The 24,601-nt window shown below is 46.8% G+C and overlaps 1 protein-coding gene and 1 pseudogene across 5 annotated transcripts; one reads left to right on the forward strand and one right to left on the reverse strand.

Moving 5' to 3' along the window:
• Positions 1,082 to 2,791, forward strand: Tubb3-ps1 (tubulin, beta 3 class III, pseudogene 1; annotated as a pseudogene).
• Positions 2,968 to 22,529, reverse strand: E330021D16Rik (RIKEN cDNA E330021D16 gene). 5 transcript variants are annotated; one of them, XM_011241097.3, is made up of 4 exons: positions 21,655 to 22,528; positions 21,227 to 21,321; positions 17,983 to 18,690; positions 2,968 to 4,542 (listed from the first exon to the last, which is right to left on the reverse strand). In XM_011241097.3, the coding sequence occupies exon 4, from the start codon at positions 4,484 to 4,486 to the stop codon at positions 3,371 to 3,373; it is 1,116 nt and encodes a 371-aa protein (XP_011239399.1). In that variant the 5' UTR covers positions 4,487 to 4,542; positions 17,983 to 18,690; positions 21,227 to 21,321; positions 21,655 to 22,528; the 3' UTR covers positions 2,968 to 3,370. The 5 variants fall into 5 exon arrangements, with proteins under 5 accessions (XP_011239399.1, XP_011239400.1, XP_011239398.1 ...); XM_011241098.3 differs by lacking the exon at positions 21,227 to 21,321; XM_011241096.1 differs by lacking the exon at positions 21,655 to 22,528 and having other exon boundaries at positions 21,227 to 21,463.
• Positions 22,530 to 24,601: the final 2,072 nt, after the last annotated feature.

Raw genomic sequence — 24,601 nt, forward strand, 5'->3', positions numbered from 1 at the left:
TGCAGGTCTCAAGACATGTCTCTGCTCTGATTCAAGCCGAGGCTTGCTCCTGCATGTGCCTGGGGAAATGAACGCATGCCGACTGCAGACTGCTCATGCTGCACCCATCCCAGACAACACTGATGTTAGAGGCTTGCCTTTCCTTTCCGGGCAAAAACTTCAATAATCCCAGAGTCTACAAACTGAGAACTTGTCTCCATATGGCTGAAGACTGATTGATGTTCCTGGTCACTTTTGAATCAAAACATACCAATGGGCTTTCTTCTCTTCTAAAGGCTTGTGGCAATCAAACAAATACTTTGTATTTTTTACTGGTAGGGTGGGTGTGGAAAGAGAACCCTACTATAGGTGTGAATCTACAAATCCCTCAGTTCCTTATTTTATGTGGGGAGCACAGGTAACCAATATAAATGTGGGGGGTCTGGTTTGGCTTCGCTCTGCTCTTTGGACACAGGGTCTTCGATTGTTGTGTTCTGAATAGGTACGGCTACCATAGTCTCAGGTGTTTGAACCCTTGGCCCATAGGAAGTGGCACTATTAGAAGGTGTGGTCTTGTTGGAGGAAGTGTGTCACTGTGTGGTTGGGCTTTGAGGTCTCCTATCCTCAAGCTACACCCAGTGTGGTACAGTCTCTCCTTCTGCTGCCTGTGGCTCAGGATGTAGAACTCTCAGCTCCTCCAGCACCGTGTCTACCTGCACACTGCCATGCTTCCCAGTGTAAAGATAGTAGACTGAACTCTAAAACTGTAAGCCAGTCCCAATTAAATGCATTCCTTTATAAGAGGAACGGTTGCATTGTCTCTTCACAGCAGTAAAACCCTAAGGTAATAATCAGAGGCTCCTCTGGATATCTCAGTCTCGCTGGTAGAAGAGTTTGAGAATGGATTCAGTAAAAATCAACCCAGGCACTTCTGAGAAAAGGAAGATGGAGGAAATGAAGAGAGAAAGCCACACCATGTGTAAGCAGTGACATGGGAGAAGGTGGGATAAATAACTTAGAAAAACATGGAGAAGACCCAGGATGTCTGAAACAGGGTGCCCAAGCTTTGGCAAGAAGTTGAAATAAGAAAAAAGGAGTTGTCCCGCAGCCTGCTGTCCACCTGACTTTTCGTCTCTAGCCGCGTGAAGTCAGCATGAGGGAGATCGTGCACATCCAGGCCGGCCAGTGCGGCAACCAGATAGGGGCCAAGTTCTGGGAGGTTATCAGCGATGATCACGGCATAGACCCCAGTGGCAACTATGTAGGGGACTCAGACCTGCAGCTGGAGCGCATCAGCATGTACTACAATGAGGCCTCCTCTCACAAGTATCTGCCCAGGGCCATTCTGGTGTACTTGGAACCTGGAACCATGGACAGTGTTCGGTCTGGCGCCTTTGGACACCTATTCAGGCCCGACAACTTTATCTTTGGTCAGAGTGGTACTGGCAACAACTGGGCCAAAGGGCACTATAGGGAGGGCGCAGAGCTGGAGGACTCAGTCCTAGATGTCGTGCGGAAACAGTGTGAGAATTGTGACTGCCTGCAGGGCTTCCAGCTGACACACTCACTGGGTGGGGGCACACTGCTCATCAGCAAGGTGCGTGAGGAGTATCCCGACCGCATCATGAACACCTTCAGTGTGGTGCCCTCACCCAAAGTGTCTGACACTGTGGTGGAGCCCTACAACGCCTCCCTGTCCATCCACCAGCTAGTGGAGAACATGGACGAGACCTACTGCATCAACAATGAAGCCCTCTACGACATCTGCTTCCGCACCGTCAAGCTGGCCACACCCACCTATGGGGACCTCAACCACCTTGTGTCTGCCACCATGAGTGGAGTCACTACCTCCCTTCGATTCCCTGGTCAGCTCAATGCCGACCTCCGCAAGCAGGCTGTGAACATGTGCCGTTCCCACGTCTCCACTTCTTCATGCCCGGCTTCGCCCCACTTACAGACCGGGGCAGCCAGCAGTACCGTGCCCTGACGGTGCCTGAGCTCACACAGTAGATGTTCGATGCCAAGAACATGATGGCTGCCTATGACCCGCGCCACGGCCGCTACCTGACTGTGGCCACTGTCTTCCGTGGGCGTATGTCTATGAAGGAGGTGGACGAGCAGATGCTGGCCATCCAGAGTAAGAACAGCAGCTACTTAGTGGAGTGGATCCCCAACAACGTCAATGTAGCCGTGTGTGACATTCCACCCCGTGGGATCAAGATGTCATCCACCTTCATTGGCAACAGCACGGCCACCCAGGAGCTGTTCAAATGCATTTCCGAGCAGTTCACAGCCATGTTCCGGTGCAAGGCCTTCCTGCACTGGTACACGGGTGAGGGCATGGATGAGATCGAGTTCACCGAGGCCGAGAGCAACATGAATGACCTGGTGTTCGAGTACCAGCAGTACCAGGACGCCACTGCGGAGGAGGAGGGAAAGATGTATGAAGATGACGAGGAATCAGAAGCCCAGGGGCCCAAGTGAAGTTGCTCACAGCTGGGGTGTGGGGCCAAGTGGCAGCCAGGGCCAAGACAAGCAGCATCTGTCCCCCCCCCCCAGAGCCATCTAGCTACTCACACTGCCCCCAGCTTTGCTTCTCACCAGCTCATTAGGGCTCCCAGCTTAAAGTCCTTCAATATTTATGGCCACCCCCACTCTATGTGAGTCCACTTGGCTCTGTCCTCCCCATTTTAGCCACCTCTGTATTTATGTTGCTTATTCGTCTGTTTTTATGGTTTGTTTTGTTTTTTTACTGGGTTGTGTTTATATTTGGGGTTAGGGGTATACTTGATAAAGTTGCTGTCTGTCAGATTAAAAAAAAAAGAAAGAAAGAAAAAAGGAGTTGGTTGGGTTTTGTTATTTTTTTGTTTTGTGTTTTAAAGATAAAGTTGTACCTGTCTGAGTCAGGATTTAAAAAGATGGACAGGCCTAACAGTTGACACCATAGCAACTGCACAAGGGCAGGAATTCTGGGAAGAAAAAAATGTATTCTTTTTTATTCTTTTTTTATTTTATTTTATTTTATTTTCTAAAACAGTATTGGACACTGGAAAAACTTTTATTAGTACTAAATGGAACAAATGTTTAAAAATACTCATTATCCCCCCCCCAGTAGCCTAATAACCAGCATTATCTAAAGTCACAACTGACTGGCCTACTTAACACATTTCACTTAATCAAGGAACATGGAAGACTGAAAATGGAGTTATGATTATTTATCAGGAAAAACCACAGTAAGGCTCACAGTTCAGCCCAAGACCCCCACAGTAAGCAAAATGGAAAGGCTGACACTTCTACTGGTGGTCAGTTGAGAGATTATCCACTAAAGCACCAATTAGCTAATAACTTTCTCACTACTGCTACAAATACCAAATACATGATGCTCTACTATTTACCCATCTTTCTGTGGAGGAGTGAACCAGCCTGATTTCTCATGCTTCAGCACCATGGATTTATAGACCCGTCTAGCCACTTGTTCAGTATAGTGATTATCTACTCCAAAGCGCACCCTGGCCTTGCCTTTGACTAAGGTGGCATTGATCTGCAAGATGACCGATTCTATGGAGTAGGCGCTGCTCCAGCCCTGATTGGTAAGCAGTTCCATACACAATGCCCCCCCATCCAAGACATAACCATCAGAGAGTACAGGCAACACGACTCGAACAAATGGAGGATCAAACGGAAAGTTATCTTTGAAAGAGAAGTTAAGCAAAATATAGTCTATGCCTTCTTTTTGTTTCAAGCGCTGAAGGTCTCTGTACAAGCAACTATCAGGGTCAACCTTCCTCAGTTTAACGTGCCAGTCATATAAGCTGTCATTTATCAGTTCCACTGAAAAAGTCCCTGATTTGTAACTCTGCGATCTGTATATTTCTCTGAGTTCTTTCATAAGTCTATCTGAAGCACACACTGAGCCAGACGTGGCACCACTTGCATTCTTTTGCCAAAGGTTTTTCTGGATATTCTCTAATATTTCCAAATCCTCTTTCTCAAGCCCTTCATTCTCTGACGTTTTCTCACTACTCGTCTCTTCTTCTTTCATGTCATAATAATCCGAGTCGTCCAGTCCGTAAGATGCATCTTCGTCTTCTTCTGAAGACCCATCTTTGATGGTGGCCTTCTGAGCGATGGGGACCGGCTGGTCCAGCATCTCCACATCCAGGTGCTCAGGCAGGTTATATAAGCGGCAGAGTTCACAGATCAGCCACTTGAGCTGCTGACTAAGCGAACTGTCTGGCTTCGAATTTTCCAGGCGTTCCAGGATCGATGTGAGATCTGGATCGTCAGAGTCCACGAACCACATCGCCGGTGAAGATGGGTAGGACTCGGTGATGGTGCAGTGAAGGGTGAGCGGTGGCGGCGAGGGCGGACTGCCCACAGTTGCCTCCGGCACCAGGAACTGACACTGTAGGTCATCCAGGTGCCAGCTCACGATGCGCAGCCGCTCGTGGTCCTTGTGGAAGATGGATGCTAGGAACTCCAGCTCAGCCTTAAGACCTGACGACATCCTTCCTCTCCACTCCTCCGAGACTAGTGTGGAAGCGAAGTGGCCCGGCAAGACGCCTGATCAAAAATGTATTATCTTAGAAAGGAATAAATATTCTTGCTGTCCCCTTTAGCATGGAGAATCCATCTTCCCAAGAGGTTGTCTCTTAGCCAGGCAATAGGCCAGCCCAACTGATGTGGGATCTCCACCCAGGCTAGAGACTTCATTTTCTCCATGAGAAGAAATTAATTTTTCTCATTGAATAGTTGTCCAACGCTACTGTAACAATATAACACAGGCTGACCTTGAATTCCTTCTGCCTTTGCCTCCCAAGTTTTGAGATTAGAGATGTGTTCTACCATGCTCAGCTAAATATGAAGTTGATATGAGTGCAAACTGAGCACACCACATGGTGCATACTTATAATCCCAGCATTTGAGAAGCTGAAGCAGGAGGGTTGCTATGAGTTCAAGGCCAACTCATGCAGGCTATATCATGAGTTATGGTTATGCCTGGACTATAGAATAAGGCTGTTTCAGAAAGAGAGAAAGCCAGGGCTGGAAAGAAGATTCAACAGTTCAGAGCACTCACCAGGGTTTAATTCCCAGTACCCAACATAAAAACTTACAACTGTCTGTAATTCTAATTCCAGGAGACCTGATATTGTTTTCTGGCCTCGATGGGCACCAGGAATGCATGTGGTTTGCAGATATACATGCAAGGAAAATACCCATACACGTATGGAATAGGTGAAGAGGGGAGGGGAGGGGAGGGGAGGGGAGGGGAGGGGAAGGGAGGGGAAGGGAGGGGAGGGGAGGGGAAGGGAAGGCTGGACCAGGTGTGGTAGGTATACAGCTTTAATCCCACATCAATCACCAGTGAAAAGAGTGCCCCACAGGCTGCCTGGAGAATAGTCTGATGGGGATATTTTCTCCATTGAGGCTCCCTCATCTCAGATGACTGTAGTTTTTGCCAAGTTGTCAGAAATCTAACCAGGACAGTGGTACACATCTGTAATCTCAGTGTTCAGGAGAGAGAGGCAGGAGGATCAGTTGAGCAGTAAATGTGAGGCCAGTCTCATGACACCGTCTCAGAAAACAAGAACAAATAAACAACAACACAACCCTTTACAACCCTCCTGCCTCTACCTCAGAAGTGTGGTCTTTGTCTTAAGAGCAACAGGAAGAAAGTCCTTGGGATTTAGGAAGATAAATGAGCACCGTGGTTCCTGTTCTATTGCTAGGAAGAGACACCATGACCAAGGCAGCTCTTGTAAGAAAAAATAATAAAATTAAAATAAAGCCCTTAATTGGGGCTGACTTACAGTTTCAGAGGTCATTACATTATTTCAGCATGGAAGCAGGTGAAGAGAGGACGACGAGGAAGAGGAGGAAAAGGAGAAGAGGGGAGAGACTGGCCTGGTGTGGGCTTTTGAAAAATCAAAGCCTACCACAAGTGACACACCTCCTCCAACAAGGTCACACCCTCTCAGCCACAAATCCTAATCTTTCTCAAATAGTGCCAGGCCCTAATGACAAAGCTTCAAGTATATGAATCTGTGGACGCCATTCTTAATCAAACCACCACAGTAACTAATCAGATTTTCATTTTAAGAGACAATTTGAGATGGCTCAGCACTTACGAGCCCTTGCTGCTCTTCAAGAGGTCCCCGGTCCAAGGCCTTGAACCCACACAGTCACTCACAGCTGTCTTAAACTGCAGTTCCGGCTGATCCGACACCCTCACACAAACATATGTGCAGGAAAACACTAATGCATATAAAATTAAAACTATATTATTTTTTTTAAAAAGAATTTGAGCTGGGCGTGGTGACGCACACCTTTAATCCCAGCACCTGGGAGGCAGAGGCAGGCGGATTTCTGAGTTCAAGGCCAGCCTGGTCTACAAAGTGAGTTCCAAGACAGCCAGGGCTATACAGAGAAACCCTGTATCGAAAAAAACAAAACAAACAAATAAAGATAATTTGAGCACATGTATTTAATCCCAGAACTCTGAAGAACAGGGCAGGCTAATCTCAGTGAGTTCAAGGTCAATCCAGTGTGCATAGCAATTTCTAGGCCATCCAGGACCATATATATAGTAAGACCCTGTCTTAGATGGATGGATGGATGGATGGATGGATGGATGGATGGATGGGTTGAAAGGGTGGATGGCTGGGTGGAAGGGTGGGTGGGTAGAAGGGTGGGTGGGTGGGTAGAAGGGTGGATGGGTGGGTAGAAGGGTGGATGGGTGGGTAGAAGGGTGGATGGGTGGGTAGAGGGTGGATGGGTGGGTAGAGGGTGGATGGGCATGCAGGATAGATGGATGGATGGATGGATAGATAGATAGATAGATAGATAGATAGATAGATAGATAGTCCGAGCTATATTTTAGAATTCTTAACTGGAGAGAACACAAAATATTGGCTGGGAAATGCCTCCTCATGCACAAAGACACAACATATACACAATTTTAAATAAAAATACAATCCTTTTAAAAAACACAAAAAGAAGAAGAAAACGAATAAGAGAAGGGAGGGCAGGGAGAGACAGGAGAAGAGAATGGGAGAGAAAGGTTTTCTAGGTATTTTTAAGGAGTGTTTCTTAATTTATTTGAATGAGGTATTGGGCCAAAATATTTGTAGATCAAGTCATAATTCATAATGTGTTAATAAACATGCATGTCATTTATAAAAGACAGAATAATTAGAGAATTGCAGCTCAGCTTCTTGAAAGGAAGAGACAATGCCACGGTTGTCCCAGAAGGTACAGAAAAGCCCACATTTCCACCTTCACCCTGAGCAGTGGGCTGCCCTCCCTGGGAGGAGGTGGCCTTGGAGGAAAACAGGGCTGAGCCCCTGCTGCCTGCTGGAGGCATTTGCTGGCAGCTTCCCATGCCTCTCCTAGTCACTTTGTCCCCTCAGCCAAGGGGAAGTCTGGGCAGGCAACCCCATGCTGTTTTCAAGAGAGGCATTCTAATCTATTTCTTTCCTGTGTCCCTTTATTTCAAAAAGTATTCCTGTAAGTAAAGGATTGAATGGAATATCATATTTCCCTTTCACGAGAAAGAGTGGGGGGAGGAAGGAGGAGAGAGGAGAAAGAAGAGAGAGGAGACAGAAAGAGAGGAGAGGGAGAAGGAGAGAGGGGAGAGAGAGAGGGAGGAGAGAGGGAGGAGAGGAGAGAGGGAGGAGAGGAGAGAGGGAGGAGAGGAGAGAGGGAGGAGAGGAGAGAGGGAGGAGAGGAGAGAGGGAGGAGAGGGGAGACAGAGAGAGGGGAGACAGAGAGAGGGGAGGGAGACAGAGAGACAGATAGAGAGAGACAGAGAGAGACAGAGAGAGACAGAAAGAGAGGGGTATAGTTACTTCCAGGCCAACCTGAGTTACAGATCCTGTCTCACAAAGAAGAGGAAGGAAAAGAAGAGTGAGGAAGGGGTAGGGGAAGAAGACAAGAGGGAGGAGGGGGAGGGGAAGAAGAGGGAGAAAAGGGGAGGGGAAGAAGAGAAGAGGGAGGAAGGGGGAGGGGAAAGAGAGGGAAAAAGAGGGTAGAGGGAGAAAGGGAAGGGTAGAAATAGGCAGAGGAGTTTTTGAGGCACTGAAGAGAGAGGGGAGAGGAGAGAAGAGGGGAGGGGAGGGGAGGGGAGGGGAGGAGAGGGGAGAGGAGAGGAGGAGAGGGGAGAGGAGAGGAGAGGAGGGGGGAGAGGGGGAGAGGGGGAGAGGGGGAGAGGGGAAGGAGAGAAGAGGAGAGGGGAGGAGAGGGGAGGGGAGGGGAGGGGAGGGGAGGGGAGAGGAGAGGGACCGGGAGAGGGACCGGGAGAGGGACCGGGAGAGGGACCGGGAGAGGGACCGGGAGAGGGACCGGGAGAGGGACCGGGGGAGGGACCGGGGGAGGGGGGGAGGGGGGGAGAGGGGGAGAGGGGGAGAGGGGGAGAGGGGGAGAGGGGAAGGAGAGGAGAGGAGAGGGGAGAGGAGGGACAGGAGAGGGACAGGAGAGGGACAGGAGAGGGACAGGGGAGGAGAGGGGAGGGGAGGGGAGGGGAGGGGAGAGGAGAGGGAGGGACAGGAGAGGAGGGACAGGAGAGGAGGGACAGGAGAGGGACAGGAGAGGGACAGGGGAGAGACAGGGAGAGGGACAGGGAGAGGGACAGGGAGAGGGACAGGGAGAGGGACAGGGAGAGGGACAGGGAGAGGGACCGGGAGAGGGACCGGGAGAGGGACCGGGAGAGGGACCGGGAGAGGGACCGGGAGAGGGACCGGGAGAGGGACCGGGAGAGGGACCGGGAGAGGGACCGGGAGAGGGACCGGGAGAGGGACCGGGAGAGGGACCGGGAGAGGGACCGGGAGAGGGACCAGGAGAGGGACCGGGAGAGGGAGATGGAGATGGAGAGGGAGAGGGAGATGGAGATGGAGATGGAGATGGAGATGGAGATGGAGATGGAGATGGAGATGGAGATGGAGATGGAGATGATGGAGATGGAGATGGAGATGGAGATGGAGATGATGGAGATGGAGATGGTGGAAAAGGGAGAGTATGGAGATGGAGATGGAGATGGAGATGGAGATGGAGATGGAGATGGAGATGATGGAGATGGAGATGGAGATGGAGATGGAGATGATGGAGATGGAGATGATGGAGATGGAGATGATGGAGATGGAGATGGAGATGGAGTTGATGGAGATGGAGATGGAGATGGAGTTGATGGAGATGGAGATGATGGAGATGGAGATGGAGATGATGGAGATGATGGAGATGATGGAGATGATGGAGATGGAGATGGAGATGGAGATGGAGATGATGGAGATGGAGATGGAGATGATGGAGATGGAGATGATGGAGATGGAGATGATGGAGATGGAGATGATGGAGATGGAGATGATGGAGATGGAGATGATGGAGATGATGGAGATGGAGATGATGGAGAGGGAGATGATGGAGAGGGAGATGATGGAGAGGGAGATGATGGAGAGGGAGATGATCGAGAGGGAGATGATGGAGAGGGAGATGATGGAGAGGGAGATGATGGAGAGGGAGATGATGGAGAGGGAGAGGGAGAGGGAGAGGGAGAGGGAGAGGGAGAGGAGAGGGAAAGGAGAGGGAGAGGAAAAAGGAAAGGGGGGTATTAATGGTGAAAATTCATGACCCACGTTCCATCTCCCACAGTCCCCATCGAAGCTGTAGAGTACAGGCACTAAATAACAACTCTGATGACGTCCTCACCACACAGGTCATGGGCCAGCTCTGGAGCAGAGGCTCTCCAGTGGAATGCAGTGGGTTCTGTTCGACCCAAGTCTGCTGCAATAGCTTTACTCCCCAAAGGCTGTACCACCAGTCACTGACTCTAAATGTCTGTTACAGTGAGGGGAACCAGGATGATGAAGTTAGATTTACTACTCAGGGTCGGCTACCTGCTCAATCAAATTACACACGGCATATGCTGTGAAACCACAATCATTTTCACAATCTTAAATCATAAACATATAAAAACACTTAATGGCAAACATCCGAGGTCAGGATAACAGCGCCTCCTACCCAGATCACTTATAGATCAACTTCTCACATGCCCAGTTCCTGACAGTTACTGGCCTGGGCTATAGAGTCAGATGGTCTTGACACCCTGAGGCTTGCTCTCTGGGAACCCCAAGGAAGGAGGCTAGAGAAGTCACCATGGGAAGGGAGAGAGAGGAGTTGGGTAGAGAGAATGAAAGAGAGAGAGAGAGTTCGCGGAGAGGATGAGAAGAGAGAGAAGGTGAGAGGAGGAGAGAGTAAGAAGTCTGGTTTATATAGGGAAGAGCCTCTGGGGGAAGGGCAGCTCCGCCCCTGGGCTGGAAAGTTCAGGGTGGGGATCAAGGTATGCCAGGTAGGCCTGAGGGATGCTGGGAGAACCTGGAAGCCAGCTCTGCTTTGGTATGTGAAATATGCACCCCAGCCCCTTGTCCTGGAGTCAGAAACCAAACAAACAGAACAGAGTTAATAGCAAAAGGTAAGCCAGGTCCCTAGCCCAAAGCACTGCTGGCAGATTGGGGAGCCTTGGAAAGTGGAAACTTGCTGAAAAATGGGTGTGACCTTGACCTTTACAGCCTGGGCCTGAGTGCTGCCTGAGGTACTCTCTGCAGTCCCTGCTTCTGAGTCTACTGAGAGGTATGCAGGTGCCCTTGCTGTCTCACCACCACAGCCTCTAGCTGTCCTTGCTGCCACACCCTCCCTCCCTGCCAGGTTGAGAGCAAATAGACCAAGAGGTGTTACAGGATATTTGATTATTGTACCTAGAAAACCTAATAGTTAGCAAACTACAAAAGCTTACATAAATGTCAGATGCAGTTAGGTGTGTCCTGAAGAGAGGTTTGAGTGCGCCTCTAAAAGCCTCCATAGATAAGAGTGCTCAGGAATGGAAAGTCCCTGCCTGGTTTAAAACAAGTTGCTTGGGAGACGTTTTGTGGTTTCCATCTGCTCTATGACCTGAGGCAAAGCCAGCTGGATAGCCTTGAGCTGCCTCACTGTAAAGGTGAAATGATTCGACCCTTACTGACTTGTCTTGGAGTCCCTCTCCTCTATGGTGGTGACATGGTTCAGTCTGGCAAGGGTGCAGGGGAAAAGCTAGAGATTTCTTTTTTTTTTAAAGATTTATTTATTTATTATATGTAAGTACACTGTAGCTGTCTTCAGACACACCAGAAGAGGGCGTCAGATTTCATTACGGATGGTTGTGAGCCACCATGTGGTTGCTGGGATTTAAACTCCGGACCTTTGGAAGAGCAGTCAGGTACTCTTACCCACTGAGCCATCTCACCAGGCCTAGAGATTTCTTTTATAAGCAACTGGATCTCTCTCTCTCTCTCTCTCTCTCTCTCTCTCTCTCTCTCTCTCTCTCTCTCTCTCTCTCTCTCACACACACACACACACACACACACACTCACACACACACTCTCACACTCTCACTCACACACTCTCACACACTCTCACTCACACACTCTCACTCACACACTCTCACTCACACACTCTCACACTCACACACACACACACTCACACACACTCACTCTCATACTCTCACACTCACTCACACACACACACACACCTACCTTTGTGGAAGAAGCTCCAGATAAGAGATAGGGATTTTAGGAATTTTCTCTTTGGGCTCCCAGGGACAGCAGAGAAGCAGCTGTCAGGACATAGGTAAAACACTACTCTAAGAAAGAGAGCAAAGGAGTCCTCTAGGTTTGGAAAGGCTTAAGAGAAGGGTAGACTACCTATGTAGAATGACACAGGTAGCTTTCCCATTTGCACCCAGAGATGACCTTGTGCCACAGCTCTCTATACCCGGTACCCAATGGAAGAGAGCTCATCTCCCAGGAGTACACATCTGTGAGCACAGGTAGGACCACCACTTCTGCTCAAATTTCTGGCCCAAGAGGGATCCACCCAGAGCCATCAGGACACAGGAACCATGGAACAGCTGGGGACAGAATCCTTCCGGTTTCCATCTGTGCCCTGGAGCTGACCCTGTGCCACAGCTCTCCCTACCCAAATTCTTCCTGGAGAGAATTGGTCTCTCAGGAGTACTGACACACAGGTTTGTAGGAGGGAAAAGCCACAGTCAGAGACAGCAAGACCAGCTAACACCAGAGATAACCAGATGGCTAGAGACAAGGGCAAGAACACAAGCAACAGAAATCAAGGCTACTTGGTATCATCAGAACCCAGTTCTTTCACCACAGTGAGCCCTGGATACTCCAACACACCAGAAAAGCAAGACTTTGATTTAAAAATCATATCTCATGATGATGATAGACCACTTTAAGAAGGACATAAATAACTCCTTTAAAGAAATAGAGAAGAAGCTGGGCATGGTGGTGAATGCCTTTAATCCCAGCACTCGGGAGGCAGGTGGATTTCTGAGTTCAAGGCCAGCCTGGTCTACAGAGTGAGTTCCAGGACAGTCAGGGCTACACAGAGAAACCCTGTCTCAAAAAACAAAAACAAAAAAGAAAGAAAGAAAGAAAGAAAGAAAGAAGGGAGGGAGGGAGGGAGGGAGGGAGGGAGGGAGGGAGGGAGGGAGGGAGGGAGGGAGGGAGGGAGGGAGGAAGGAAGGAAGGAAGGAAGGAAGGAAGGAAGAAAGAAAGAAAGAAAGAAAGAAAGAAAGAAAGAAAGAAAGAAAGAAAGAAAGAAAGAACGAACGAACGAACGAACGAACGAAAGAAAGAAAGAAAGAAAGAAAGAAAGAAAGAAAGAAAGAAAGAAAGAAAGAAAGAAATAGAGGCGAACAGGGGAAACAACTTGAAGCCCTTAAAAAGGAAACACAAAAATCGCTTAAAGAATTACAGGAAAACACAACCAAACAGGTGAAGGAACTGAATAAAACCATCCAGGATCTAAAATGGAAATAGAAAAATAAAACAAAAGAGAGATCACAAAGGGAGACAACTCTGGAGAAAACCTAGGAAAGAGATCAGAAGTCATAGATGCAAGCGTCATCAACAGAATACAAGAGATGGCAGAGAGAATCTCAGGTGCAGAAGATACCATAGGAAACAGACACAACAGTCAAAGAAAATGCAAAGTGCAAAAAGGTCCTAACCCAAAACATCCAGGAAATCTAAATGAGAAGATGAAACCTAAGAATAATAGGTATAGAAGAGAGTGAAGACTCCAAACTTTAAAGGGCCAGTAAATATCTTCAACAAAATTATAGAAGAAAACTTCCCTAACCTAAAGAAAGAGGTGTCCGTGAACATACAAGAAACTGACAGAATTCCAAATAGATTGGACCAGAAAAGAAATTCCTCCTGTCACATAATAATCAAAACACCAAATGCACAAAACAAAGAATATTAAAAGCAGTAAGGGGAAAAGGCCAAGTAACATAAAAAGCAGACCTATCAGAATTACACCAGACTTCTCAACAGAGACTATGAAAGCTAGAAGATCCTGGGCAGATGTTATACAGACCCTAAGAGAACACAAATGCCAGCAAAACTCTCAATTACCATAAATGGAGAAACCAAGCTATTCCATGACAAAACCAAATGTACACATATCTTTCCACAAATCCAGCCCTACAAAGGATAATAGATGGAAAACTCTAACACAAAGAGGGACACTACACCCTAGAAAAAGCAAGAAAGTAATCTCCTTTCAACAAACACAATAGAAGATAACCACACAAACATAAAAATAACATCAATAATAACAGGAAGCAGCAATCACTAATGGCTGAGAAGCAACACTCTTACATGTTCAACACTTAGTCCCATTGCTGACGAGATTGCAAGCTGGCACAACCACTCTGGAAATCAGTCTGGCAGTTCCTCAGAAAATTGGACATAGTACTATCGGAGGACCCAGCTATAACACTCCTGGGCATATACCCAGAAGATGCTCCAACATTTAATAAGGATATATGCTCCACTATATTCATAGCAGCCTTATTTATAATAGGCAGAAGCTAGGAAAAAAACAAAAACAAAAAACAGATGTCCCTAAACAGAGGAATGGATACAGAAAGTGTGCTACATTTACACAATGGAGTACTACGCAGCTGTTAAAAACAATAACATCATGAAATCAACAGGCAAATGGATGGATCTAGAAAATATCACCCTGAGTGAGCTATCTCAGTCACAAAAGAACACACATGGTATGCACTTACTGATAAGTGGGCATTAGGCAAAGAGTGTGGAATACGCATGATACAAGTCATGGACCACATGAAGCTCAAGAGGAAGGAAGACCAAAGAGTGGATGCTTTAGTCCTACTTACAAAATAATCAAAGAAGTAGAAGGTGGGAGGGACTTGGGAGGAAGAGAAAAGGGGGAGGGAAAGAGGTGAAGAATCAGGTATGGAAGGAGATGGAGGAGATGTACAGAGGGTCAGGAAATTGAACAGAGGTGTGTAGCAATGGGGGTTGGGGAGCTGGGGCAGCAACCAGAAAATCCCAGATGCCATGAAAGCAAGAGCCTCCCAGGACCCTACAGGGATGACATTAGCTGAAATACCATGCAGAGGGGAGGGAGAACCTGGAGAGACCATACCCAGAGGTTAGGCAACCCGACAAACACACACACACACACACACACACCCCGATTGAGGGATGGGACCACCCACCCTGCTCCAACGTTTTAACCCAGAATTGCTCCTGTCTAAAGGAAATATAGGGACAAAGAATGAAGCAGAGAGTGAAGGAGAAGCCATCCAGAGAGGTCCTCACCTGGGGATCCATCCCACATGCAGATACCACACTCAGAAACCAGTGCAGATGCCAAGAAGTGCTTGCTGACCTGAGCCTGACACAGCTGTGTCCTGAGAGGCTCTGCCAGCTCTCGACCAATAATACAGATGCTCGCAGCCAAGCATGGAACTGATACAGGGACCCCAATAAAGGAGCTAGGGGAAGAACTGAAGGAGCTAAAGGGGCCTTATTAGGCATCAGTAGGAAGGGAGGCCCTTCGTCCTGTGAAGGCTTGATGCCCCAGTGTATGGGAATGCTAGGGCAGTGAGGTGGGAGTGGGTAGGTGGGTGGGGGAGCAGCCTCATAGAAGAAAGGAGATTGGGATAGGGGGTTGCAGATGGGAAACCAGGGAAGGGGTTAACATTTGAAATGTAAATAAATAAAAAAAAATTTTTAAAGAAACAAAAAAAGTAAATAGTATATGATTCTTGCATAAAAATTTTAAATTATACTATAAATGTTTTAAAATAAAAAACTTAGAGTGGGTGGGGGAGCATGTGGGAGACTTTTGGGATAGCATTGGAAATGTAAATGAAATAAATACCCAATTTAAAAAAAATTTAGAAACTAAAAAAAAAAAAGTGAGAGAGAGACTGTCACAGGTATAAAGAGATTTCTAAAGAGCTGGTAGTTTTGTTGTAGGATCAGGCTGGTAAAGACACTTTGTATATAGTTAAGGAAATAAAATTGGGCTGGAGAGATGGCTCAGCAGTTAAGAGCACTGACTGCTCTTCCGGAGGTTCTGATTTCAATTCCCAACAACTACGTGGTGGCTCACAACCATCTGTAGTGGAATCTAATGCCCTCTTCTGGTGTGTTTGAAGACAGCTACAGTGTGCTTATATACATAAAAAAGTAAATCTTTTTTTAAGGAAAGAAAAGAAAGTTACCTCACTAAGTTAGCAGGTTTTTACCTCCATTCACACCTCTCCTGTCTTCAAAACTGTTAAAAAAAATACTGGATAATGTTAGTGGTTATACATGTCAAATGGGCTCTGCAGAGCATCAAGTGCCCCCCAGCTTTTGACCATGACAAAGCTGACTGCCTTCGGGTTACAATTGCTGTGATGAAACACCAGGCCAAAAGCAACTTGGGAAGGAGAGGGTTTGTCTCGCTCACAGTTCCACGGGACAGTTCATCAGCAAAAGCAGAGGAGTCCTGTAGGACAGGACCCTGGAGGCAGGAACTGACACAGAGAGGACAGGACCCTGGAGGCAGGAACGGACACAGAGAGGACAGGACCCTGGAGGCAGGAACGGACACAGAGAGCACGGGGTCACTGCTCACTGCTCTGCTCCCCATGGCTTGCTCAGCCTGCTTTCTTATAGAACCCAGGAGCCCCAGCCCAGGGGATGGCCCCACCCACAATGGCTGAGCCCTCCCACATCAGTCACTAAGAAATTGCTTTACAGGCCTGCCTACAGCCTGAGCCTATGGAGGCATTTTCTTAATTAAGGCTCCCTCCTCTCTGATGACTTCAGTTTGTTTCCCAGCTGACATAAACTTACCGGGACAGCTGACCTCTTGCCAATTTTATACACAAACAGATCACTGTTAAGCCACACCTTTTCTTTCTTGATCATCCCCAAGATGAACACATTAATAAGGACATCACAATATAAAACTATGGTGATTTGAATGAAAATGGCTCCCATAGGCTCTTAGGGAGTGGCAGTATCAGGAGGTGTGGTTTTGTTGGAGTGACTGTGGCCTTGTTGGAGAAGTGTGTCACTGAGGGTGGGCTTTGAGATTTCATATGCTCAAGCCAGGCCCGGTATCACCCGCTCTCTTCCTGCTGCCTACAGACCCCAGTGTAGAACTCTCAGCTCTTTCTCTTGCACCATGTCTGCCCGGGCACCACTATGTTTCCCACCATGACAACAATGGACTAAACCTCTGAATCTGTGAGCCAGCCCCAATGAAAAGTTTTCCTTCACGAATTGCTGTGGTCATGGATTCTCTTCCTAGCAATTGAAACTCTAAGACAAAACCATTTTACAAACTTGGAAAGTCCCACAGCCTTACAAACTCACCACTTGAAAGGTTGTCTCTTTAAAAAAAAAAAAAATCCAGTCTTTTAAAACACAAATTCTCTGTAAGATTAAAAAAGTTTTAAGTTTAAAATCTCTCAAATGTGGGCTTTTATAAAATCAAAAAGAAATGAAGAGCCAGGCGTGGTGGCACCCCCCTTTAGTCCCAGCGCTCGGGAGGCAGGGGCAGGCAGATTTCTGAGTTCAAGGCCAGCCTGGTCTACAAAGTGAGTTCTAGTACAGCCAGGGCTTCAGAGAACCCTGTCTCAAAAAACAAGAAAAGAAAGGAAAAGAAAGGAAAAGAAAGGAAAAGGAAAAGAAAGGAAAAGGAAAAGAAGGGAAAAGGAAAAGAAGGGAAAAGGAAAAGAAGGGAAAAGGAAAAGAAGGGAAAAGGAAAAGAAGGGAAAAGGAAAAGAAGGGAAAAGGAAAAGAAGGGAAAAGGAAAAGAAGGGAAAAGGAAAAGAAGGGAAAAGGAAAAGAAGGGAAAAGGAAAAGAAGGGGAAAGGAAAAGAAGGGGAAAGGAAAAGAAGGGGAAAGGAAAAGGAAAAGAAAGGAAAAGGAAAAGAAGGGAAAAGGAAAAGAAGGGAAAAGGAAAAGAAGGGAAAAGGAAAAGAAGGGAAAAGGAAAAGAAGGGAAAAGGAAAAGAAGGGAAAAGGAAAAGAAGGGAAAAGGAAAAGAAGGGAAAAGGGAAAAGGAAAGGAAAGGAAAGGAAAGGAAAGGAAAGGAAAGGAAAGGAAAGGAAAGGAAAGGAAAGGAAAGGAAAGGAAAGGAAAGGAAAGGAAAGGGAGAAAAGAAAAGAAAAGAAAAGAAAAGAAAAGAAAAGAAAAGAAAAGAAAAGAAAAGAAAAGAAAAGAAAAGAAAAGAAAAGAAAAGAAAAGAAAAAGAAAGGAAAGGAAAGGAAAGGAAAGGAAAGGAAAGGAAAGGAAAGGAAAGGAAAGGAAAGGAAAGGAAAGGAAAGGAAAGGAAAGGGAGAAAAGAAAAGAAAAGAAAAGAAAAGAAAAGAAAAGAAAAGAAAAGAAAAGAAAAGAAAAGAAAAGAAAAGAAAAGAAAAGAAAAGAAAAGAAAAGAAAAGAAAAGAAAAGAAAAGAAAAGAAAAGAAAAGAAAAGAAAAGAAAAGAAAAGAAAAGAAAAGAAAAGAGAAAAGAAATTGAAGTGCTTTCATACCTCAAGTGAGGAAAAACCAAGACACAGTCACAATATGAACAAAGCAAAATCAAAACTCCAGTAGTATAAATAATTCAGTGTCTAATATCTGAGAGTTACTCACAATCTGGGCCCTTCCAACAGGCTTGGGACCCTCTTCTGGCTCTGCTCTCTGCAACACAGCTTGTCTTCTAGTGGCCGAGACTGCCGTTCTTGGAGGTCATCCCAGGCGTGGTACTGGAATCTCCGAAATGCTGGAATCTTCTGCTAAAGCTAGGCGACACTTTCACTCACAGCCTCTCACAGCCTCTCTTCGTGGTGCCAAGCCTCAACTTCTCTGCATGACCTCTTGAATCCCGGAGCTCCTATTGCCTCTTTGGCTCTGCCTTCCTTTATGGCCTCTCCCAGTAGCAAACCTCAGCTGTTCTCCGTGACCCCTTCCTGCCTTCTAAACCAGTACCACCTGGGTGACTTCAACTACCAAGTTCAGCTGCTATCACAAGGCTGCACAAACTTGGCCACTTCTGGACCGCAGCTTCTGTGTGCTGGCCCTAAGGAAATGCTTCCCAGAAGATTTCACCTCAATGATGTTGTTGGTCTCTTCTTAACCATAGCTGATTCTTCAGCCCTAGCTGACCAGCACCTATTGTCCCAGCAAAGCAAACATTTTACTTTAGTGGTTCTGGTCTCTTATTAATCACAGCTGATTCTTCAGTTCCAGCTGACCAAATACCACAGATTCTTCATGCAAGTGCCCTGGTAGAGTCTCTGAAGGGTTCCAAGCCAGGCCTCCATCTTCTGCACGGCTCTCTCAGCATTCTGGTTTTGAAAGCTGCCACAGAACAGCTCAGTGAGCTCTTAACAATCAATAACTTTTCTAGCCCAAAGTTCTTCCACAATCCTCCCCCCAAAGTGTGGTCAGTTCTGTCACAGCAATACCCACTATCCCGGTACCAACTTGTCTCAGCGAGGATGCGTATTGCCGTAAAACACCTTGGCCAAAGAGTTGGGGAGGAAAGACTTTATGTGGCTTCTGCTTCCACATCACTGTTCATCACCAAACGGAGTCAGGACAGAAACTCAAAGCAGGGCAGGAACCTGGAGGCAGGGCTGGTGCTCTTCAATGAGGAATTAAGAAAATGCCTTACAGGTAGGCCTGAAGCCTAAACTTATGGAACTGTGTTCTCTAAGGACCCTAGGTTCTATGAAGCAGACATAAAACTAGCCAGGACACTGACGCAAAATGAAGTGACCGAAGGGCACAGACTTGTTCCTGGAGTCTCACTGAGCCCAAGGAATCCTGAACGCAGACCACCATTCCCTTCCTTTCTCCACACAAAACACCGGAAGCTGTGGAACGGGGTATGACGTTCTCTCAAATCAGAAAACTCATGTGTGAGGTCACAGGCAGCAGATACACAAGTCTTTCCTTGAGTCTATCCCTTCAGCAACATTTGCTTCCATTCTCACCATGAACACCAGCTAAAAGGACCAAAGATGGCCAACATGCACATTCGAGGAAACTAAGTGTGCTTTTTGCCTTGAAATTGCTAGGCCAACAGGCAATAAAATCACCTCAGAATGAAGTATGACCTCAAAATGTGGAACGTTAGAAAACTGGAAGGTACTGGTTAGGAAAGGGTTAACAAGGAAAGCAACCCTGCTTCTATAAAGTCCACGGTGCCCACAGAGTGTCTAGGTTTTCGGTATCATTGCCAGCAGTATTTACATACACGGCTTCTTCACGTGTCGAGCATGACACGGCCTCTCCTTCTGAACACAGTGGCTGGACACAGCCTTCCTGGACGGTCTGGTGAAGAGTTGTTTATTTTAGGCATTATTGATACCTAGTTTGAAAGCGCTTACCAATAGGTTTCTGTATGAGGCGGCGTTCCATTTCTATAGTAAAATACCTGAAGCAAATAACTTATAAAAGTAAAAGGTTTAGTCTATCATATATAGGGACTAGATTTAAATTACATATATGTATATATGTGTGTGTATGTATATATATGTGTGTGTATATATATGAATATAAGCAAGGTGTATATGATATATAGGCAGGAAAATATAATGAAATATTGGACGGTAGCACATGCCTTTAATGCCAAGACTTGAAAGATGTTGTGTGAGGATCAAGAGCTTGCCATCTGTGGCTACATAGTAACTCTTGGGATAGCCTAGGATACTCAAGACCTTCCTTCAAAAAAGAAAAAAGAAAAGAAAAGAAAAGGAAAGGAAAGGAAAGGAAAGGAAAGGAAAGGAAAGGAAAGGAAAGGAAAGGAAAGGAAAGGAAAGGAAAGGAAAGGAAAGAAAAGAAAAGAAAAGAAAAGAAAAGAAAAGAAAAGAAAAGAAAAGAAAAGAAAAGAAAAGAAAAAGAAAAGTTCCCGGAAAGAAAGTTATTGTCAGTTCCCCACACCAACACAGTACCTCACAACTGCTTACGACTTCAGTCTCAGGGAATTTGATGCCCTCTTTTGACACATATGCTCACACACGCTCACATACAGACAGACAAATAAATAAGTTTTTAAAACAAATTAAAATTCAGAGAAGAAAGTTTATTTTGGAATCGTAGTTTTACATGGTCAGTCCAGAATTGAGTGCTCAGCTCTGTGCAATGGCAGTATCATAGCCAATGAGTTTTATTCGAGGTGTGATTATTGCCAATTGACAACAGAATAAGAGATAGCGGGGGCCGAGGGGGGTGGGGGAAAGAAAAAAGAAAACAGAATTGAATGCCCTGTTATGTGGGGCCTCAACCTGTCAGGTCCTAAAGAAACCCTGAAGGAGGCTAACACTCCTGTGAGCTCCCTGAGGCTCCGCCCAGAACTTCTCAACCCCGCCCCCAACAATGCTGGGCTTATGGGCATGTCCTGCCTGCTCTATTCATACAGCACTGAGAATGGAACCCCAGGACTGTGCCTGCTATGAAAGCACCGTGCCAACTGAGCTACATCCCCAGCCACACCCCAGAGGGAGCAGGAGTTAGATTCCTGACAAGCAGATAGATAAGAAGAGGGGCCAGAAATAGATAAAAAAAAAAAGATGGGGGTTTAACAGTTTCTTCTCATACTTCTGACTGGAGACAAAGATCTAAATGTCCGGTGGGCCTTTTCTCCTATCACTAGGGTTCCCCTGCCACTGAGATTGGAGACTCGAGGAGTTGAAATGAACACTTATTTTATCACGAGGGGGAGGCCGGGGTGGAATTCCGTGGCACAGAGCGTCAAATGCATGTATTTTAAAGGCTTGGCTCCTGGGGGGTGGTACTGGAAGATGGGGAGCCTTTAAGAGAAAGCTTATTAGGTCACAGAGGGCATGCTCTAGAAGAGGATTGTGGGACCAGTCACTTCTCTTTCTCTTACCCTTCCTGGCTCACAAGAAGCTTCCTCTGCCATGCATCTCCAGCATACAGTGCCTTGGTGAAAGAAAAAGAGGACGTGCCCGCTCCAAGGAACGCCTAGGAGGAGGGGTTTCATGTAGATAAGAGGGAGAACAGCCAGAGGCATTTGCAAGAGTCCAGACTGAAGCAGGCCTTGAGGGGAAAGAGAGAGAGAGGAGAGAGATAGAGAGAGAAGAGAGAGAGGAGAGAGAGAGAGAGAGAGAGGGAGAGAGAGAGAGAGAGAGAGAGAGAGAGAGAGAGAGAGAGAGAGAGAGAGAGAGAAAAGAGAAGAGAGAAGAGAGAGAGGAAAAAGAGAGAGAGAAGAGAGAGGAGAGAGAGAGAGAGGAGGGGGGGAGAAGCCAGATGGGAAGAGGGGAGTTTGAGGCCAAGAGAGGCTACGTGAGGACATACCTCAAAAACAGGCAAGAAAGTCAGCGTCGCCATGGGAGGAAAACAGGTCCAAGGGTTGTAGCCTGGGCAGCAGGAGTGACCTGGGGTTTGTTCAGAGCAAAGAGAACGAAGGCGAGGGCTCAGGAAACTTGCACACTCCAGTGCCTTGCCAGCGAGAGCAGTAGCCACCACTCGCATCCTGGCAACCTCCTTTTGGTGCTAAGGAAGTTGCTGGCACTATGGGTGCAATCTCCATTCGCCTTGCATGTTGTCTTTCCCTCTGCCTTGTCATCCTGAGAGGGAGACACGACTCAGTTCCCACTAGAAGACGGCTCCATCTTAAGTGTGCATTATCCTCATGGGATGAGCTGCCTGCAAAACTCCAGTTCCTGGAAAGTGCTGAGCCACGAGTGTAGACTTCTAGGAATGTCCCTCTAGGAATTCTACAGCAGGGCATTCAGAATGTTCCAGAAAAATCTTTAAACCCCCTTAGGTACTTATCTGGGTGTGTTGAACCTTGAAGCAGAGGACAAACACTATCTAAATGATTAACATGGAGAGTGGAGCAGGAATTTGTCCCAGTTTAAAGCAGAAGAAGCAAATACAAAATGAAGGCAGAGGGGCAAGGTTCTACCTTGCTTTTAGTTACCCATTAGACATCTGCCCGGGGCAAGGTCAGCATTTCCTGCAGATGCAGCCCGTGTCCCTGTCAGAACCCCAGTCAGGACAACCATTGTCGAAATGATTACTGCAAGTGCTGGCGAGGGTGCAGAGTCAAAGGAGTTCTCAAACGCTGTGGAAGAGAATGCTGAGACCCATCAGTGAAAGCAATCCGGGGACTCTCAGGGAATAAAAATAGAATGACCATAAGACCAGCAACCCCACTACTATCTCCAAAAGTAATTAAATCAGTTTGCCAGAGCACACCCTGTGTTCACTGAATCATATGTGGGGCTTTTTTTTAAAGATTTTATTTATTTATTTTATGCATATGAGTACACTGTATCTGTACAGATGGTTGTGAGCCTTCACGTGGTTGCTGGGTACTGAACTTGCTCTGGTCAGCCCTGCTCTCTCAGTCCCTGCTTGCACCGGCCCAAAGATTTATTTATTATTGTACATAACTACACTGTAGCTGTCTTCAGATGCACCAGAAGAGGGCATCAGACCTCATTAAGCATGGTGGTGAGCCACCATGTGGTTGCTGGGATTTGAACTCAGGACCTTCAGAAGAGCAGTCAGTGAGTGTTCTTACCCGCTGAGCCATCTCACCAGCCCTCATTGAATCATTGTTAACGACAGAACAATAACAGTAACAATAAAGACAATGAGATGTGCAGGTACCATAAAATCCTCTCCAGTCATACAGTCATAAAAAAAAAAAAATTAAAGGAAGAGGTGGGGCTGGAGAGATGGCTCAGCAGTGACCAGCATTGGCTGCTCTCCTGGAGGACCTATGTCCATTCCTAGCATCCACATGGAGTTGACTACCATCTGTATCTTCATTTAAAGGGAATCCAGCATCCTCCTCTAGTCTCCTCAGGCATGGGCAAAACATTCATACATAAAATAATGATTTAAAAAGAAGATTCAGGGGCTGGAGAGACAGTTCAGTGGTTAACAATAATGATTGCTCTTCCAGAGGTTCAGAGATCAACCTCATGCAACCACATGGTGGCTCACAACCATTTGTAATAGGATCTGATGTCCTCTTATGGTGTGTCTGAAAACAGCTACAGTGTACTCGTATACATAAGGTAAATGAATAGATAATTTTTTTTTAAATCAAAAACAGTGAATGAGGGCAAGAACTCAAACAGAGCAGGAACCTGGAGGCAGGAGCTGATACAGAGGTCATGGAGGGGTGCTGCTTACTGGCTTGTCCAGCCTGCTTTCTCACAGTACCCATAATAGCCTGGGGCCTCTGCCATTAATCACTAATTAAGAAAATTCTCCACAAGCTTGCTTATAGCCAGATCTCATGAAGGCATTTTCTCAGTCAGGGTCTCCTTCTCTCTGATGACTCTAGCTTGTGTGGGGTTAGCATAAAGCCACACCATGCTCCTCAAGACTAGCTCTTGGGACTTGAGCCCACGAGGTCCCTTCTCTTAAAGGTTCTACCTCCTCCCAAAAGCACCACGCTGGAGCCCAATCCTTCAACACCTGGGCATTTAAGGAACACTCTCTATACAACTCTAGCACTATGAGGGAACAGTTATCATCTTCCCCATTGCTGTGGTCTGTGACAGTGCTGATTTCTATGTACAGCGCCCTCTACAGACCTGTGTTTGAATAACTATTGGTCCCCAGCTGCTTAGGGGTACTGCTTTGAGGAGTTGGAAAATCTTTTAAATGGGAGGCCCCCAGGGGCAGTCCTTCAGCTATACCTACCCCCATTCAGGCCTTAGGAGTCTGCTTCTTGTTTGACCAAGATGTAAACAAGCTGCTTCAGGTTCCCATGGCCATGGGCAGAGCCCTCCAGCATCCGTGCCTTCTTCACAGTATGGGCTTCATCCCCTAGACCTGCAAGCCAAAATAAGTCCTTCCTCCCTTCCATTACTTCTTTGGGCCCCTTTTCTCAGGGGGCCTAATGGATACTTAATTACACAGGTCATTATAAAAGGTGACCGTAGGGGGCCACCCTCTAACCGTCTTCATCATCAGTTACTTTTCTGTTGTTGTGATTAAAAAAAAAAAAAAAAAATCACATGGCCAAAAGCAGCTTAAGGAAGAAAGAGTTATTTTAGCTTCCGGTTCCAGGGAATAAAGTCCGTACAGAAGTTGCTGGAAATAGAGATTGACATTTCATCCACACACAGGAAACAGGGAGGCAGAGCAGGAAGTGGAGAGGCTATAAACCCTCAAAGCCCACCCATCCCCCACCCCCAGCGGCATGCCTCCTCCTCCTCCAGCAAGGTCCACATCATCAAGGTTCCAGAACCTTCCCGACCGCACCAGCAGCTAGGGA

Source organism: Mus musculus, chromosome 6 (assembly GCF_000001635.26).
Source record: "Mus musculus strain C57BL/6J chromosome 6, GRCm38.p6 C57BL/6J".
Classification (NCBI taxonomy): domain Eukaryota; kingdom Metazoa; phylum Chordata; class Mammalia; order Rodentia; family Muridae; genus Mus; species Mus musculus.